The sequence below is a fragment of the Callithrix jacchus genome, chromosome 2, assembly GCF_049354715.1.
Source record: "Callithrix jacchus isolate 240 chromosome 2, calJac240_pri, whole genome shotgun sequence".
Taxonomy (NCBI): domain Eukaryota; kingdom Metazoa; phylum Chordata; class Mammalia; order Primates; family Cebidae; genus Callithrix; species Callithrix jacchus.
In genome coordinates this window covers 166,683,448-166,702,689 of record NC_133503.1, presented here as the reverse complement: position 1 = coordinate 166,702,689, position 19,242 = coordinate 166,683,448, and the positions used below count along the sequence as shown (strand labels likewise).

Below are 19,242 nucleotides of genomic sequence, written 5' to 3'. Positions count from 1 at the left end.
TGATGAGTCCTTTTCCATCAGGGCTTGTTCCGTTGCTGATGGGTTCTGATTTTGAGTATACTCGGCCTTCTTAGGCTGTTTTTTTCCCTTCATTGTAGGTGAACCTCCTTTCTAATTAGGTTTCTGAGTCGAAGTCCGATTTATTGATTCCCAGTGCTGGGATCCGAGCAACCCACTGTGGCGGCCTAAATAGCAGCGATAAGACTGATGGTGCTCTTCTGCCCAGGAATCTCTGGTCTGGCTTCCCTCTTGAGTCCGCAACAAGCGGCTCTGACTTCCCGGAGCTCCAAACTCCGGTCAGTAGGGGTAGGAGAAGCGGTCCCGTTTGCTCTGCATGAGGAGCTGCTGCGCCAAAGCGCCGGCAAAACCGCTGCGGTGGCCACGAGAGTCACGCTGGCGACCCGTGGGGCTCCTCCACTGGGAATCGGCTGATCCGTGAGTGACGAAAATTCGTCTAAAAGTGTGGCGTCGTCTCGTTCTCTGAGCTTTCACTGGGAGCTACAATCCTGAGCTGTTAGTGATCGGCCATCTTGGATCAGTCCTATTTTAGAATATTTTTCCATGTCAGCACATGGATCTGGTTCATTCTTTTTAATAGTTGCATGGTGTCCCTTTGCAGAAATGCACCATAATTATTTTTCAGTTCTTTTGAAGAACTCTTGGATTTTCATTTATTTTTCCCTCAGGTACACAGTGCTACAACAGTCTTTAAATATATGTGTATACAGTATATAAAGTTTATAAATCTATTGATCTATCATCTGTAGGGCAAAATTTTAACAATAGAATTATAGAATTATTTCTGGATCAACAGAAATACACATAGAATTTTAGTCCATGTGGTCAAATGGACCTCTGTAAAGTTGTATGCTTTGATCATTAGTGAGTCACAGTGCTTATTTCTGTAAACTCTTACCAATGTGAGGCATTAAGACGTTTTTAAATGTTACAAATTGGATACTACATAGACATACACAGACACACACAGTTGTCTTTAATTCTTAGTGATCTTGCCAAGATTTTTGTGGGGGAGGGTGATTTGTTTTTCCTTCTTTTTATGAATTACATATTCATGTTTTTCTACAGTTATTTGCCTGTTTTTACTATTTCTAAGAACTCTATATTAGGGATAACTCTTTGTGATACATATTGAAACTCCTGTTTCCAGTTAAAGCACTAAAATGTTTCAGTGTTTATTAATCAATACAGCTATCTTTATCTTTCTTCACCTTTCCCCCACAATCCTTATCTTTTTTGCTTATGGGTTTTATACCATGCCTAACAGATTATAAAACTATTCACCTATGATTTATTCTAGTATTTTAATGGTTTTATTTCTTGCATTGATATCTTTGTTCATCTGGAATTTATTTTGCTGTAGGAAGTGAGGCAATAGCAATAATGATAAAATTAACATTAACTGGGTTTACTACATGTAGGTTCTCATAAGCCCATTGAATCCTCAAGCCAAATGCTACAAGGTAGGTTCTTTTATTCTCCTTCTACGGAAAAGGAAATTGAAACCTAGAGGGGTTAAATCACCTGCCTTTGGTCATCCAGTTTTTAAGTACCAAAGTAGGAATTTGACCCAAAGCATTTTATGTCAGAGTTAATGTACTTAATTATTAATATTACAGCTTCCTTTCCCACAAGTCTCCAGGCTGTTGTTCCAGTACCATTTTGGGGAATGATGTGTGTTTTCTCAAAAGTGATTTAAAATATCACCTTTAGCATTTGTACATTTTTTTGGATTCAGAATACCCTTGGATTCAGGTTTTCCATTTTTTTATTTGGCTTCATTTACCTCTTAGAGACTCAGCTTTAATCCTGGCTGATGTCACAAATTCCAGAAATCCTGAACTGAACACTGCTTTTTAAAAAAACCAGTTATGCATGAGCTCATTCAATTTCATAAATTAGGATTTCCCTTATAACACTGGTGGCAACACTTAACCATTATCCAGTGGTGGGGTGTGGGGGACAGACATGGAAGGAGAAATGCTCAAAGCTTCCCATGGCCGTAGCTTCTGATTGTGGAGCCTTGAGGAGGAAGGTAATTGGAGTGAACACTTCTAGTAATCAACTCCATGCTGTAAGGGCAGAGGCCTCTTCAAAGGGCCTCTTAAATATAACTGGCAGTACTCTTAAAAAAATAAAGATAACTGAGGCTGAGAATCATGGAGAAGCTGCATGAAGTGGCAGGCAACTCTTTGTACCGCTGCACAGAACTCTTTCATAAATGCACACACCCAGGCATGAGCCCTCCAAGAACAGCTTCTTCCTTTAAAACATTTGCATAAGACTTCATCAGGTCACCCAGCCAGTTTTGAAGAGTTTGGCAACACACCCAAGTTCTTGGGAAGTGAATGACTCTTAACGTGCTACTTCTCATGGGCATTATTTGTGGTGAGGAAATGTCCCAGGAACATTGTCAGCAATGACAGAACAAGAAGTGTGGTGAGGAAGGGCAGACTAACATCCATTTAAAAAGTTGTGTTTTATTATGCATGCAATATTTATCTGAGGGATTTTCATAAGCGTCTTTACTGAGAATGAGATTTTGCAAAGAGACAAGATGTGAATAAGAAGTTCTATAAAACCAACTGCAATTTTTCTTTTCCTTCCTTTTGCTCCGCAAAGAAGGAAAGTCAATGCAAGATTTATAAATCAGGCAATATTTGACAATAGTAAAAGTAGAAAGGCCTGAACAGGAATCCATTTTCATTAAAATAAGATTGCAAGCAAAGAAGAGAGAATATGAGAAAGTTGGTACCCATTTTTATTCATTTACCAAATACTTCCTGAGTAGCACCTGTGTTTTGGGACTGATTAAACAATGGGGTATAAGATCCAGGTCTGCCTGCAAGAGACTCATAGTCTAGCTGGGAATGGTGGAGACCTGAAAACTAGAGAGAAATGAAGAACAGATGTGGGGAAAGGACCAAGTAATGGGGATGAAGCAGGAAGTATTTTTTCCCTTTCCAAATTCTGCTGCTTCACACTTCCCTGACTTCCTTTTCTCAGTGGAAGTTGGAAGTAGCATTGCTTCTCACTGACAGTTGCAGGGAGAGAAAGCCAGCTGGGCAGATGAGAGGTCTGGCTGCCTTTCCTGTGTCAGAAGAGAGAGGGCTGGCTGCCTTTCCTGTGCCAGAGCTGCAGAGGAGACACGACCAAGGTTGTCCCACCCAGAGCAGCAGTGAGACTGTGCCCAGGCTGCAGGGGTTCTGCAGACTGCCCACCCCCACCACAGAGCCCTCCCCCTTGAGGGGAGCTAGGAAAGCCTGGCCCAATCTTGGATTTTCATTTGATCTGCAGGAGGGGCTAAAGTGGAGGGTGTGGAGCAGCCCAGATCTTCGTGTGCAGACCTTCTGTCTTCTGTCTGTACTTCTGGTTTTGGTAATTGTCTAGTCCCATGGCTTTAAGAACTATGTGGAAGCACTGAGGATGCCTGAATGTGTATGCCTAGCCAGGACCACTCTCAGACCTCCAAAGTCTGTATCTGGCTAGCTGCCTGACATCTTTTCTTGGAGATGAAATAAGCATCTCAAACTATGTGGCAAAGTGAACTCTTGATACAGACCACCAGGTCTGTTCCTCCCACACTTCTCTACTTCTCTGTAAATGGCAATTCCATTCTTTAGTAGAGACTGGTCAAAACTCTTGCAGTCATCCAGGATGTGTCACTTTGTCACCACCCATCCTGTCAGCTCTATCGTTAAAATCACTCCCGAATTCCACCACTGCTCCCTGCTTCCATGGCTGTCACCTGCTCTGAGTCCCTCATCATTCTTGCCTGGACCATTTCACTAAACCCCCCAGTCCCCACCCCCAACCCCCACCTGATGTTCCTCACTTCGCTGTCATCCCTTCAATCTCTCATCCTTGCAGGATTCTGTTCAATATAAGCCAGACTGTGTTACTCCTCTGCTTAAAATCCTACAGTGCTCCCATCTGGCTCAGATCAGAAGCCCAAGGTTTTTCCCACGTTTTGCCTGCTCTGTTCTGCCTGTCTGCGTGCCCTCTGATGTCTTCTCTGGCTCTCACCGGATGGCTTGCTCACTCCTCTCTAGCCACACCTGGCTCCTCCTCATTCCCCGAATCCTCCAAGCAGCGCCCCCACACACACACCTCAGGGTCTTTGTAGCGTTTTCTCCCTCACCTCTGGGCTTTTCATTGTGTTAGTCAGGATCCCATCAGGAAACAGTTGACACACTTGGTATAGGATAACTTGAGGATTTATTTACAAGGTGTAGAGTTAGGGACTTCTTGGGTCTTGGAAGCAGCCTGACTTGGAATCATTGGTGTCTGTGTTTTTTTTCACACAGCATCAGCCATAAGGAAGACTGTCCCCATGGCATTTACCAAAGCAGGTTCTATAGTGTCTCTGGAATGTTCTTCCAGCTGTTGACTCCTGTTCTGGATGTTTTGATAAACTTTATTGATTTTTCCAGAAGATTTTTAGACAGTAGCTAGGACTCATCTTCCCTCTGTCTGTAGTCCGCAGGTGCTCTGGGGCCTGAAATACTGGGGGTGGCATTGTCCAGTCCCATTACTGGAAATAATAGTCACTTTGCTTATCTGTAGGCAGTGACTACTGTGTTCTGCTTGCGCCTGCCCAACGTGTGTGAACTGATGACAGAAAAAACAGGAAATCTGAGCACCGAAACTAAGCTTCTAGGATTCATAGTCTGACATACGTGAGAGACAGTATAGAGGGCAGGAATTCCAGACAAGACTATCTTGTGATCTTTTATTTTTGGTTTTAGAGTGGAATGTAGTGGTGTGATCATGGTTCACTGCAGCCTCAAACTCCCAGATACAAGGGATCCTCTTGACTCAGCCTCCCTTGTAACTGGGACTATGGGTATGTGCCACTATGCCCAGGTGATCTTCATTTTTATCTGTAGAGTTGGATCTTGCTACGTTGCTCAGTCTGGTCTGGAACTCCTGGCCTCAAGTGATCCTCCAGCCTCGGACTCCCAAAATGCTGGAATTACAGGCATGAGCCATCATGCCCGGCCCAGACAAGACTATGTTGGTGATTCTCAAAGACTATTCTGTGGTACCCAAACCATGGAAATACATCTTTTGTAAATACTCATGTCTTTCCATTGTGTTGCTTGACAGCTTTTATTCTCTACTTTCTGCTTACCCTTAAATGATGAGTGGCTTCTAACTTTTAGTCTTAAGTTTTTCTTAAGACTATTTGACTATTTTGTGACATGGAAAATACTCGATATTCTAGGAAAACTCAAATTTTAAAAACATTAAAAATAGTCCTTTCTTAAATCATTTGGCAACATGCACATCACTCTGAATCATCTGCTTTTAAATTTCTGAGATGAGATTTCCTTTCAATGGTGAACACCTTGCATTCCTCAGATGATATTAACGTGAAGAGAATGAGATACTAAACCCATAGAATTTAAGGGATATTCTAAATTGCACAGTGAGTGTCAGACATTTTGGAGGATTTTTCTTTGACTTCCCCTTGGTTATAACTAAAAACTGTTTCCTCTAGAATTAGTTTTCTCCCTGGCTTTAATATTCAGTTGCAATACAGACCTATTTGAAATTTTATTTAAAATTGACACATAATTATTATACATCTTTATGGGGTACAGTTGTGATGTTTCAGTGTATTATACATTGTATAATGATCAAATCAAGGTAATTAGCATATCCAAAACTTTAAACATTTATCATTTCTTTCTGACAACATTTAAAATCCTCTCTTCTAGCTATCTTTTATTTCTTTATTTTTATTTTTTTCTTGGGATAGAGTCTCGCTCTGTCGCCAGGCTGGAGTGCAATGGCTCACTGCAACCGCCACCTCCTAGGTTCAAGTGATTCTCCTGCCTCAGCCTCCCGAGTTGCTGGGACTACAGGTGCACACCACCATGCCTGGCTAATGTTTGTGTAACTGGGTTTCACCATGTTAGCCAGGCTGATCTCGAACTTCTGATCTCAGGTAATCCACCAGCCTCAGCCTCCCAAAGGGCTGGGATTACAGGCATGAGCTACTGTGCCCAGCCTCTTCTAGCTATCTTTTTAAAAATGGTATGTATAATAATTGTACATATTTAGAGGGTATTATAATATTTTGATACATGCATAAAATGTGTAGTAATTAAATAGGGGTTTTAGGATATCTATCATCTCAAACATTTATCATTTCTTTGTGTTGGGAAAATTTTTTCCTCTAACAGTTTTGAAATATACAATATATTGTTGTTAACTGTAATCATCCTGTGGTGCCATAGAACACTAGAGCTTACTCCTCCAATCCAACTGCATGTTTGTGCCTATTGACTGCCCCCTTCCTAACCCTTTTCAGCCTCAGGTAACCATCATTCTACCTTCTATTTCCATTTATCCACACATATGAGTGAGGACATGTGATTTTTTTTTTTAGCTCCCACATATGAGTGAGGACATGTGATCTTTTTCATTCTGTGCCTGGCTTATTTCACTTAACATGATGACCTTGACTTCTATCCATGTTGCTGCAAATGACAGGATTTCATTCCTTTTTATGGCTGAATTGTATTCCACTGTGTATATATGCCACATTTTCTTTATCACTCATCCAGTGAATGACAGGGGTTGATTCTGTATCTTTGTTATTGTGAATAGTTCTGCAACAAACATGGAGGTGCAGGAATTTATTTTTGGTTTTAGAGTGGAATGTAGCGGGGTGACTGATTCCATATCTTTGCCATTGTGAATAGTTCTGCAACAAACATGGGGGTGCAGGTATTTATTTTTGGTTTTAGAGTGGAATGTAGTGGTGTGATCATGGTTCATTACAACCTCAAACTCCCAGATACAAGAGATGCTCTTGACTCAGCCTCCCTTGTAACTGTGGCTTGTATCCAGTTACTTACTTATTTTCCTTTGAATAAATACCTAGTAGTGGGATTGCTAGATTGTATGGTAGTTCTATTTTTAGTTTTTTGAGAGACCTCCATACTGCTTTCTATAATAGCTGTGCTAATTTATGTTCCCAGAACCAGTGTATGAGCTTCCTTTTCTCTGTAACATTGCCAGCATTTGTTATTTTTGCCTTTTTGATAGTAGTCATTCTGACTGGGTAAGATGACATCTCACTGTGGTTTTGATTTGCATTTCCTTGATGATTATTGATGTTGAATATTTTTGCCATATACCTGTGAGCCATTTGTATGTCTTTTGGGAAATGTCTATTCAGAACATTTGTCCACTTTTTAATGTGATTTTTGTTGTTATTATTTGAGCTTTTTGCATATTCTGGATATTAATTCCTACTCAGATGAATAGCTTGCAAATATTTGCTCTCATTCTGCAGGTTTTCTCTTCACTCTGTTGATGTTTCCTTTGCTATGGGGAAGCTTTTCAGTTTAGTATAGTTCTGTTTATCTGTGTTCGTTTTGTTTTCTGTGCTTTTGAAGTCTTAGCGACAAAATTGTTGTCTTGACCAATGTTCTGAAGTATTTCTGCTATTTTTTCTTGTATTTTTATAGTTTAGGTATTATGTTTAAGTGTATAATCCATTTTGCATTTATTTTTGTCTATGATGAGAAATGGGGATATAGTTTCATTCTACAGCACAGCTATTGAGTTTTCCCCGCATCATTTATCAAAGAGTGTGTCCTTTCCCCAATGTATGTTCTTGGAATCTTGGTTGAAAATCACATGGCTGTAAACATGTGAATTTATTTCTGGATTCTCTATTCTCATAAATTGGTCTATGTGTCTGTTTTTATACCAATATCATGCCATTTGGGTTACTGTAGTTTTGTAGTATATTTTGAAGGCAGGTGTTATGAGATCTTAGCTTTGCTCTTTTTGCTCAGGATTGCTTTGGCTATTTGAGATCTTTTGGGGTTTCATATATATTTTAGAATTGCTTTTCCTATGTCTCTGAAAAGTGATGTCATTGATATTTTGAGAGGGATTGCAGTGAATCTGTAGTTTGCTTTGGGTGATATGGTCATTTTAACAATATTAATTCTTCCAATCTCTGAGAATGATACGTCTTTCTGTTTGTGTTCTCTCCAGTTTCTTTCATTAGTGTTTTGTATTTTTCCTTCAAGGTCTTTCACCCCCATAGTTAATTTTATTTTTAGGTTTTTGGTGTAGCTATTGTAAATGGGATTGCTTTCTTGACTTCTTTTCAGTCAGTTTATTCTTAGTGTATAGGAACACTACTAATTTTTCTATGTTGATTTTGTAGTCTACAACTTTACTGAATTCATTTATCAGTTCTGCAAGTTTTTTGGTGGAGTCTTTAGATTTTTATATATACAAGATCATGACATCTGTGAATGGGGACACTATAACTTTCTTTCCAAATTCAGATGCTTTTTCTTTCTTTCTCTTGCCTGATTGCTTTAGCTAAGACTTCCAATACTACATTGAATAAAAGTTGTAAAATTGGGCAACCTTTTCTCATTACAACTCTGAGAAAAAGTATTTTGCTTTTCTCCATTCAGTATGATGTTAGCTCTGGGTTTGTTATATAGCCTTTATTATGTTGAGGGTCATTCTTTCTATGTCTAGTTTGTTGAGAGTTTTTATCATGAAGAAATGTTGAATTTTATCAAATGCCTTTTCTGCATCTATTGAGATGATCATATGGTTTTTGTCCTCCATTCCTTTCATGTAATGTATCACATTTATTGATTTGCATAGGTTGAACTATCCCTGTATCCCTGGGATAAATCCCATATGATCATGGAGCATTATCTTTTTGACATGTTACTGGATTCTATTTGCCTAATATTTTATTGAGGATTTTTGCATCTATGTTCATCAGAGATATTGGCCTATAGTTTTCTTTGTGTGTGTGTCCTTGTCTGGCTTTGGTATCAGGGTAATGCTAGCCTTATAGAATTAGTTAGAGAGAATTCCTTCTTCTTTAATTTTTTTGAATACTTTGAAGAAATTGGTGTTAGTTCTTCTTAGTAAGTTTGGTAGAATTAAGCAGTAAATCCATCATCTGGTCCTGGACTTTTCTTTATTGGGAGACTTTCTATTATTCATTCTATCTGACCACTTCTCATTGACCTGCTATCTACTTCTGGTTCAATCTTGGTAGGTTGTGCGTGTACAGAAGTTTATCCGTTTCCTTTGCGTTTTTCAGTTTGTTAGCATATGGTTGTTCATAGTAGTCTCTGATGATCCTTTGGATTTTCGTGTTATTTATTGTTATGTATGTCTGCTTTCCCATTTCTGATTTTATTTACTTGGATCTTCTTTTCTTCTTGACTAGTCTAGCTAGAGGTTTATCAATTTTGTTTACCTTTTTAAAAAAAACCAACTTTCCATTCATTGATCTTTTTTTTTCCTACTATAAGTTCTGAGGTACATGTGCAGAACGTGAAGTTCTGTTACTTGTTTATATTTGTGGGGCCATGCTGGTTTCCTGCATCCATCACCTCGTCACCTACATTAGGTATATCTCCTACCGCTATCCTGTCCCTAGCCCCCCACCTCCCTACAGGCCCTGGTGTGTGATGTTCTCCTCCCTGTGTCCATATGTTCTCATTATTCAACTCCCACTTATGAGTGAGAACATGCAGTGTTTGGTTTTATATTCTGGTGTTAATTTGCTGAGAATAATGGCCTCCAGCTTCATCCATATCCCTGCAAAGGACACAAACTCATCCTTTTTATGGCTGCATAGTATTCCATGGTATATATGTGCCACATTTTCTTTATCCAGTCTATCATTGATAGGAATTTGGGTTGGTTCCAAGTCTTTGCTATTGTGAACAGTGCCACAATAAACATACATGTGTATGTGTCTTTATGGTAGAATGATTTATAATCCTTTGGGTATATACCCAGTAATGGGATTGCTGGGTCAAATGGTATTTCTAGTTCTAGATCCTTGAGGAATCGCCACACTGTCTTCCACAGTGGTTGAACTAATTTACACTGTCACCAACAGTGTAAAAGCATTCCTGTTTTTCCATATCCTTTCCAATATCTCTTGTTTCCTGACTTTTTAATGATTGTCATTCTAACTGGTATGAGATGATATCTCATGGTTTTGATTTGCATTTATCTCTCTAATAACCAGTGATGATGAGCTTTTTTTCATACATTTGTTGGCCACATAAATGTCTTCTTTTGAGAAGTGTCTTTAATATCCTTTGCCCACTTTTTGATGGGGTTGTTTGTTGTTTTCTTGTAAATTTGTTTAAGTTCTTTGTAGATTCTGGATATTAGCCCTTTGTCAGATGGCTAGATTGCGAAAATTTTCTCCCATTCTGTAAGTTGCCAGTTCACTCTGATGATAGTTTCTTTTGCTGTGCAGAAGCTCTTTAGTTTAATTAGATCCCATTTGTCAATTTTGGCTTTTGTTGCCATTGCTTTTGGTGTTTTAGTCATGAGATCTTTGCCCATGCCTGTGTCCTGAATGGTATTGCCTAAGTTTTCTTCTGGAGTTTTTATGTTTTTAGGTCTTATGTTTAAGCTTTTAATCCATCTTCAGTTAATTTTTGTATAAGGTGTAAGGACGGAGTCCAGTTTCAGTATTCTGCATATGGCTAGCCAGTTTTCCCAACACCATTTATTAAATAGGGAATCCTTTCCCCATTGTTCTTTTTTGTCAGGTTTGTCAAATATCAGATAGTTGTAGATATGTGACATTATTTCGGAAGCCTCTGTTCTGTCATTAGTCTATGCATATGTTTTGGTGCAAGTATCATGCTATTTTGGTTACCATAGTCTTTAGTTTCAAGTCAGGTAGTGTGATGCCTTCAGCTTTGATTTTTTGCTTAGGATCGTCTTGGCTATGCGGGCTCTCTTTTGGTTCTATATGAAATTTAAAGTAGTTTTTTTCTAATTCTGTGAAGAAAGTCAATGGTAGATTGATTAGGATATCATTGAATCTATAAATTACTTTGAGCAGTATGGCTATTTTCATGCTATTTCCTCTTTCTGTTCATGAGCATGGAATGTTTTTCCATTTGTTTCCTCTCTTATTTTCTTGAGCAGTGGTTTGTAGTTCTCCTTGAAGAAGTCCTTCACATCCCTTGTCAGTAGTATGTTTAGGTATTTTATTCTCTTTGTAGTAATTGTGTATGGGAGTTCACTCATGATTTGGCTCTCTGTCTATTATTGGTGTATAGGAATACGTGATGTTTGCACATTGATTTTGTATCCTGACACTGCTGAAGTTTGCTTATCAATTTAAGGAAATTTTGAGCTGAGATGATGTGGTTTTCTAAATATACAATCATGTCATCTGCAAACAGAGACAACTTGAATTCCTCTCTTCCTATTTGAATACCCTTTCTTTCTTTCTCTTGCCTGATTGCTTTGACTAGAACTTCCAGTCCTATGTTAAGAGGGCATCCTTGTCTTGTGCTGGTTTTCAAAGTTTTCCAGCTTTTTCCCATTCAGTATGATACTGGCAGTGGGTTAGTTATAAATAGCTCTTATTATTTTGAGATGCGTTCCATCAGTACCTAGTTTATTGAGAGTTTTTAGCATGAAGGGGTGTTGAATTTTGTTGAAGGCCTTTTCTGCATCTATAGAGATAATCGTGGTTTTTGTCATTGGTTCTGTTTATGTGATGGATTACATTTATTGATTTGTGTACGTTGAACCAGCCTTGCATCCCAGAGATGAAGCCGACTTGATTGTGGTGGACAAACTTTTTGTTGTGCTGCTGGATTCAGTTTGCCAGTATTTTATTGAGGATTTTTGCATGGATGTTCATCAGGGATATTGGCCTGAAATTTTCTTTCTTTGTTGTGTCTCTGCCAGGTTTTGGTGTCAGGATGATGCTGTCCTCATAAAATGAGTTAGGGAGGAGTCACTCTTTGTCTATTGTTTGGAATAGTTTCAGAAGGAATGGTACCAGATCCTCTTTGTATCTCTGGTAGAATTCGGCTGTGAATCCATCTGGTCCTGGGCTTTTCTTGGTTGGTAGGGTAGTTACTGCCTCAATTTCAGACCTTGTTATTGGTCTATTCAGGGATTCGACTCCTTCCTGGTTTAGTCTTGGGAAGGTGTATGTGTCCAGAAATTTATTCATTTCTTCTAGATTTTCTAGGTTATTTGTGTAGAGGTGTTTACAGTATTCTCTGATGGTAGTTTGTATTTCTGTGGCATCAGTGGTAATATTCCATTTCTCACTTTTTATTGTGTCTATTTGATCCTTTTTTTCTTCTAGCCGTCTATCTAGTTTGTTAATCTTTGCAAAAAAGCACCTCAAGGATTCATTGATTTTTTTTGAAGAGTTTTTTGTGTCTCTATCTCCTTCAGTTCTGCTCTGATCTTATTTCTTGTCTTCTGCTCTTGCTTTTCTAGTTCTTTTAATTGTGATTTTAGATCTTTCTTGCTTTCTCCTGTGGGTATTTAGTGCTACAAATTTCCCTCTAAACATTTTTTTTTATATTGTTTGTTCTTTTTTTTTTTTTCTCTTACTGTTCATCATTGCAGTTTGGTGGTTTTCTGCAGTGGATGTATTTGAGTCCTTGCTTTTTCTCATTTTTTTTTTTTTGCCTGTTTCCAGTTAGTTTATATTTTCACGTGTTTTCATGATGGCAGTTATCATTCTTTCACTTCCAGATATAGGATTTTTTTAAGCATTTCTTATAGGGCTGGTGTAGGGGGGGTAAATTCCTTTAGTTTTTGCTTGTCTTGGAAAGACTATTTCTCCTTTATTTTTGAAGGGTAACTTCAAATATAGTATTCTTTCCTGAAGTTTTTTTTTTTTCTTTCAGCACTAGAATATATCTGCCCATTCTCTCCTGGCCTGTTACTAAGAAATCCACTGCTAGTCTGATGGGGGTTTCCTTATATATGACTTGATCCTTTTCTCTTTCCTTTTTAAAAATTATCTATCTGTCTTTAACTTTTGACAGTCTAACTTTTTTGGAGTTCAATATCTTTGGGAATCTCTGAGCTTTCTGTATCTGGATGTCTATATCTCTTGCAAGACTTGGAAAGTTTTCAGCTATTATTTTGTTAAATAGATTTTCAATGCCATTGCCCATGTCTTCTCCTTATGGAACACCAGAAATTTGAATATTTGGTTACCTTTTGGTGTCTCATATGTAATGTAGGCATTCTTTCTTCATTTAAATTCTTATCTCTGTCTATCTGTCTTTCTTTCTCTTTCTCTTTTTATGACTGGGTTATTTCAAAAGACCTGTAGACAAGTTCAGAAATTCTCTCTAGTCTGTTGTTGAAGCCCTTGATTGTATTTTTTATTTCAATTATTGAATTATTCAGGTACAGGATTTCTGTTCAGTTCCTTTTAATGATACCTGTTTTGTTGAATTTCTCATTCAGATATGAATTGTCCTGATTTATTTAAATTGTTTATTGTTCTATTGTATCTCTCTGAGTTTCTTTAATATCATTACTTTGAATTCTTTTTCAGACAATTCATAGATTTCTTTTTCATTGGAATCTGTTGCTGGAGAATTATTATGTTCCTTTGGAGGTATCACGTTTCTTTGCATTTTCATGTGTATTGTGTCCTTACATTGCTATCTGAGCATCTGGTGAAAGAGTTGCTGTTTGTAATTTTATGGATTTGCTTTCATAAGGAAATATTTTTTCCTATAGCTATATTGATAATGTTGGTTGGGTAGAGAGAGTGCTTAGGTTTGATTCTGGCTAGACACAGTAGTGTAGTCTCTGTATGATATATTTGGCTGTAATCAGTATCAGTGGTGTCTTGGTTGCTTAGGCTGCTGTTGTTAGTAGAAGCTGTGGTAAGACTTTGTTAAGGATGGGGACACTAGGCAGGCTGGTTGTTGAGCCCCAGTGCTGGTGGTGGCACCAGGCCTAGTGGTCAGTCCTTGGGCCCCCACATGCCCACCGGATGTACACAAGCACCAGTGGTAGTGGGTCTGCATGGACCAATCCTTGGGCCTCCATGTAGCTTGCTTGGGTGCCACTAGTGGCAGTGGTAGGCCAGGCAGGCAGACAGATCTTCTGGCCTTTGGGAAGCATGTGTGGTGTTGGTAATGGTAGTTGTGGCGGGTCAGCCGTCAGGACCCCTGGCACACACATGAGTGCTAGTGGTGGCTGTGGTGGACTGTGCAGGCCAGTCCCCAGACCCCAGGTAGTGTATGCAGGTGGGTTCTGGTGGCAGTGATGAAGGCAGGGTAGGCAGGCTACACTCAGGCTTCCAGGAGGCAGGTGCAGATTCTGATGTTGGTAGACTGAGCACATTAATTTATCACCAGGCTCCTAGATGATGTATGTGGGCACCAGTAGGCTGGGTGGGCCTGTCCTCAGCACTCCAGAAAGTGTCATTGGCTGCCAGAGTGGGTGGGCAAGGCAGATCAATTCCCAGGCCCCTGGTTCATGTGTGCAGGCACTGGTGATGTTGATGCTGGGTGTGGTAAGCCTGTCCTCAGTCCTCCCAATGGTGTGCATGAAGGCTAGCTGTGGTAGGTGGGGCAAGTTGGTGCCCAGGGCCCTGGACAGTGTGCTCAGGCAGTAACAGTGGGGTTGGTGGGGTGGACTGATCCCCAGGCCCTCTAAAGTACATGCAGGTGGGTGGTAGCCCTGATGCTGGAGGTGGGGGGAAGGTAGGGTTGCTATTAGTGACAGTGACTCGAAGTAGGGAACTCTCAGGCTTTTGGGAGCATGTGCTTTGGCTTCTTTTGTTCTGGGGGCAGCTTCCCCAGTGTGCTTCACCAGTTGTTCCCCAGAGTGTAGACTGAGTGAGCTAGAGTGCACTACAACACCACTGCCCTCTGAGTGGATATTGGGTGATGTCATCAGGGCTGCAGAAATGTGGAGAGCAGGGTCTGTTGGCCCCAGCACAGGATGTAGTGTAATGGGGGCTGAGATCTCGACATGGTACTGTGCTGCTGAGAGGGAAGGGGCGGGGACCCCACACAAACTACCTCTCTGGAGCAATGACATCACACAGACTCCAGACAGCTCCCTATACTAATCTCAGGCCTGGCAAGGGTAGGGAGGCTGTCTTGTGGCTAGGATTACGGGAGCTCACAATAGGAATATGAACCACTGGGGATCTCTCACTTAACTTTTCCTGGCACTGGGGAGTTTCTTCTGGCCCTGAGCCAATCCTGGCTGGGTCATCTGCTTTACCTCCCTCTCCTTCTCAGGGGTTTTCTGTCACTTCCCTGCTGAATTCCAGTGGTCTCTCTTAGACGCTGTGTTCAACATGCGATTATCTACTCACTGTACTAGTCCTTTTTAGAAAGGTGAGTGTCAGGTGCCTCTAGCCAGCCATCTTGAAGCTGCTCCCTCAATGTATTCTACTGAAGTTTTAAGTAGAGATTTTGGAGAAGTATGAATGACTTTTTGCCAAAAATAGAAAGTAGAAGAAAGAGGTGCTTAAAGGAATAGGAATAGGAACTGTTCTTTGCAGTCTTCTGTTTCTGTTTGCAATTGGGCTCACCTATAGACAGGTCTGACCATCCTAGAATAATTTGATGATGTGGTTTACCCTCTTCTTGTCTTCACTATTGTTCCCATTTACCTGTAAAATATTATTTTAAAAAAAATAGAGGACATAGGCAGTAACAGTTGATTATCTGGTTTACTGAATACCAGATAATCAAAAGTGATAAAATCAAAAGTGGCTGGACAGAGGCAAAAATTGTTTTGAATTAATTGCTTCATTGTTGCCCTCTGCTGAGTCAGAGTTTTAAGCAGAAAAGTGAAATCCAGTGCTTCCCCTGACTAATACATTTGTTATTAAATTAGGAACATATTAGCCTTTTTGAGGTCATCTAGCCTTATTCTTGATGTCCTCAGATTTTCCCCTGATCAAAGTACCTGATGAATCACTGAAGCTCTTTGGCTCTTTACAATTCTTTTCTAAGAAAAGGATAACCGGGAATTATTTGGAATAATGAAAAACTGACTGTCTCTTGGGAGGATATACTAACTTTTCCTAGGTTAAGTTTTAATAAGGGAGATAGGAAAGAATGGAGATGCTCTCACCTCCAAGTAATTAATTTAAATTTAGCTTTTGTGAAACGATTGTATTTGTTCGTTGTCCATATTTAACTCATGTTTCTCTGTTTGACCTTTCTTTATACCAATCTTTGCTTGGACTGAATGAATTGGTTGATCAGTTATCCATTGCCACCAAGCATCAGTGGCACACAGCAATAAGCATTTATTTCTCTTTCACCTGGGGTCAGCTGCTCTTGTCTGGTGTTAGCTGGCTGCTGGCTGATCTAGGCTGGTCTCAGCTGGAGCACCTGAGGTGGCTCTCTCTGTTTCATGTGTTGCTCATTCTCCTTCTGGTTCCATTAGGTGATATGGTTTGGCTGTGGCCCCATCCAAATCTCAACTTGAATTATATCTCCCAGAATTCCCACATGTTGTGAGAGGGACCCAGGGGGAAGTAATTGAATCATGGGGGCTGGTCTTTCCTGTGCTATTCTATTCATAGTTAATAAGTTTAATGAGATCTGATGGGTTTATCAAGGGTTTCTACTTTGGCTTCTTCCTCATTTTCCCTTGCCACCACCTTTCACCTCCTGCCATGATTCTGAAGCTCCCCAGCCTTGGGGAACTGTAAGTCCAATTAAACCTCTTTTTCTTCCTAGTCTCAGGTATGTCTTTATCAGCAGCATGAAAACAGACTAATATAGTAGGATAGCCCACAACTGTTCTTTTCATGTCACAGGTAGAAACACAAAAGAGCAGGTAGAAACTGGCACACCATTCTACCTGGCACACTATCACTTGTGCCTTATTTATGGACCCAAGAAGGTCCCATGGGGCAAGGAAAGATACTCTTCCTATTTTGGGGAACCTCCAAAGTCACATGACAGGAGACATGGATACAGGGAAGGGAGAAGTATGGGGGCCTTATTGCCTCATCTACCACAGTTGGCTCAAAGAAACCTGCCAGGAGAAAAAAATTAAATAAAATTTTCCTTCTTTATAATTTATCTTTTTCAGAAAAGCAGAGCTGATGGCTCTATTTGAAGTCTTTCAGACAACGTTCTTCTTAACATTGCTGTCCTTGAGGACTTACCAGAGTGAAGGTAAGAAGTAGAAAGAACAGTAAAGACAAAAATCATATCGGGAACAAATGAGGTCATTGATGCTTTGGAAAAAAGTTTTCCTTTTTCCTTTGGGAATTACTTAGAGTTCATGAGTATCTCCCATGAGGAGATTTGTCAGTCTCTCAGAGTAGTGGTCGTTTTAGTCTTGGCCTCTCTCATTTCGATGGCTCATCTCAATAAACCACCCTTGGCCTTGACTTTCCAGTCAATGTACTGCTCATTAGGGGCAATTGTAAATGGACCTAATTCCATAGAATTTCATGATTAATATATTTTACCAGACCATCATTGAAGTAGTTCCTTCTGCGGAAAGACATGGGATATACCACACCAGTACTGACCACTAGGTTAGCACAAGTCTTTGTGTCCTTCAGCTACATTCATTGTGAAGCTGTTAGCTTTGTAAAATATGAGTAAAAGCAATGAAAATATGAAGAAACTCTTTCAAGTCTCTGCAAGACAGTATGTTAAATGCTGAAATGTTTATAGAAAAATAATATTGTGTCATTCAGCTACTCCCCAAGGGAAGGTATTTTGAGATAAATCAACTTTATAAATAAAGTCAATAAGAATTTAATACCTCTAAAACGTTTACTGATACTTTATTACCTTGAACTTGTTTAGAAGTAGATCTGAGAGTTGAGAGAGTTTCTACTGGTTCCATAATTTTTTGTACCTTTCCTGTGTATTTTACAAAGTTTTACATTTTCCTCTTTCTATATTTATTCTTTGCTGTGCTCTGGAGCTTTTTAAAGAAGAGTACAAGTGTTTGCTCCTAGTAGTTATTTATGCAATTCCTGTCCACAAATTCATGAAAATGATTTTTGCAGGGAATATGCATAGAATTTCTCATCTTCCTAGAAACTCCATGAAAAGATATTTGAAAAAAGAAGGAAACATTGTTCTGATAATTTCTCAGTTCTCTGTCTGACATTCCTTTCATCTGGATTTATTTTAGGTCCAGGGCACATGGGAAGACATTGCTATGCTGCTTCTTTTGGCATCTTAAAAACCATAGTTTGGTGTTAGTCTCTTATAATCTGGGGCTGAAAGGTGGGAATTGGGATTTCTCATTTGTAGTATGTGTACCTCTTGCTCCTTCTGTCTTATTTGCTAAAATGTAAGCACAGTGTAATCAGACTGAGTGATCAAACCATACAGTAAGAATGATTTTCAAACAGACCCACTGCCCCATCTCTGGGTGTAACCGAAATGCAGGTTCAGTTGCTTGAGGCTCGCAGAGTCCAGTTAAAATTAGCAAGGTCTGGTATAAAGAAACTGACTTTTTATTCCAAAGCTGACTTAGGGTAATAAGTACAGGCTTTCCTCCTTAAGAGTACTGCTTTGCTTTTGAAGCAGAAAGTGGGCACTTTTAAAGCAGGGGGCCTAGGCAGTAGCAGAAGTGAGCAGGTAGGTGTCTGCACACTCACTTTGGTGCCTTATCTACTGGTCAGTTGAGCTGGCATCTTCATGGGCAGAAATAGGCTATAAAGTGGCTGAAAATTCTCCACCTTGAGAGTTTCGCAGTGGGCATACTTTGGGTTATAAATCAACTGTTATCTCTTAAGGCAGTCTCCTGGCGGGTAACAGTTCCTCTCTGGAGCTTCTAAGCATGTCATTATTAATAGATGAGCTCATCTTGTAGCGAGTGTCTGGTGAAGGGGTGGTAAAAGGTTATAATTGCATTTCCAAAAGGCTAAGTAGGAAGTGGGGAACAGAGGAAAATGGAGAAAAGAGAAAATAACAATAAAAATAGTAACTCATTTTCTTTTTCTTAGAAAAATGTGGGGACTCAGTTACATGGGGTCTCCAGGAAGTCCCCGGCATCTAACTCCAAGCTTTCAGCCCAGCTCATTTCTCTAGTGAAGTTCATTTTCGGATCCGGTGATATTTCCTATGTGCCTTCTATGTACAAGGCACTCTGCTCTCAGCTCTGCTGCTCACTCTTTCAGCTTCTTTTGTTTAGATCAGACATGCTTTCCCTGTTTGTCTATGAACCAGTCTTCACTTCTGCTTCCAGCTTTCTCTGTCAAGCATGCCTTCTTTGATAATTAATCCTGCCTTTGCCCTGACCTGTACTGTTTGGATTTCTTGTCTCAATTTCTGCTGCATTTAACCAAGTACTTACTAATCTCCTACTCAAACTAGTTTGCTTACCACTTAATCACCCAGCCAGATTCAGATCTGGGGATTTATTCCAAATAACCTGGTTTAATTTCTCTAATCA

The 19,242-nt window shown here is 39.7% G+C and overlaps 1 protein-coding gene across 4 annotated transcripts in view; it reads left to right on the top strand.

The window, feature by feature from the left end:
• The window catches only part of OSMR (oncostatin M receptor), an 88,662-nt gene that overhangs the window by 8,125 nt on the left and 61,295 nt on the right, over nt 1-19,242 (top strand). For all 4 annotated transcript variants that reach the window (XM_002745044.7, XM_017969945.4, XM_008992143.5 and 1 more), the window contains exon 2: nt 16,909-16,994. In XM_002745044.7, coding sequence (XP_002745090.2) covers nt 16,922-16,994 — 73 coding nt within the window. In that variant the 5' untranslated portion in view covers nt 16,909-16,921. The remainder of the gene's footprint in view (nt 1-16,908; nt 16,995-19,242) is intronic.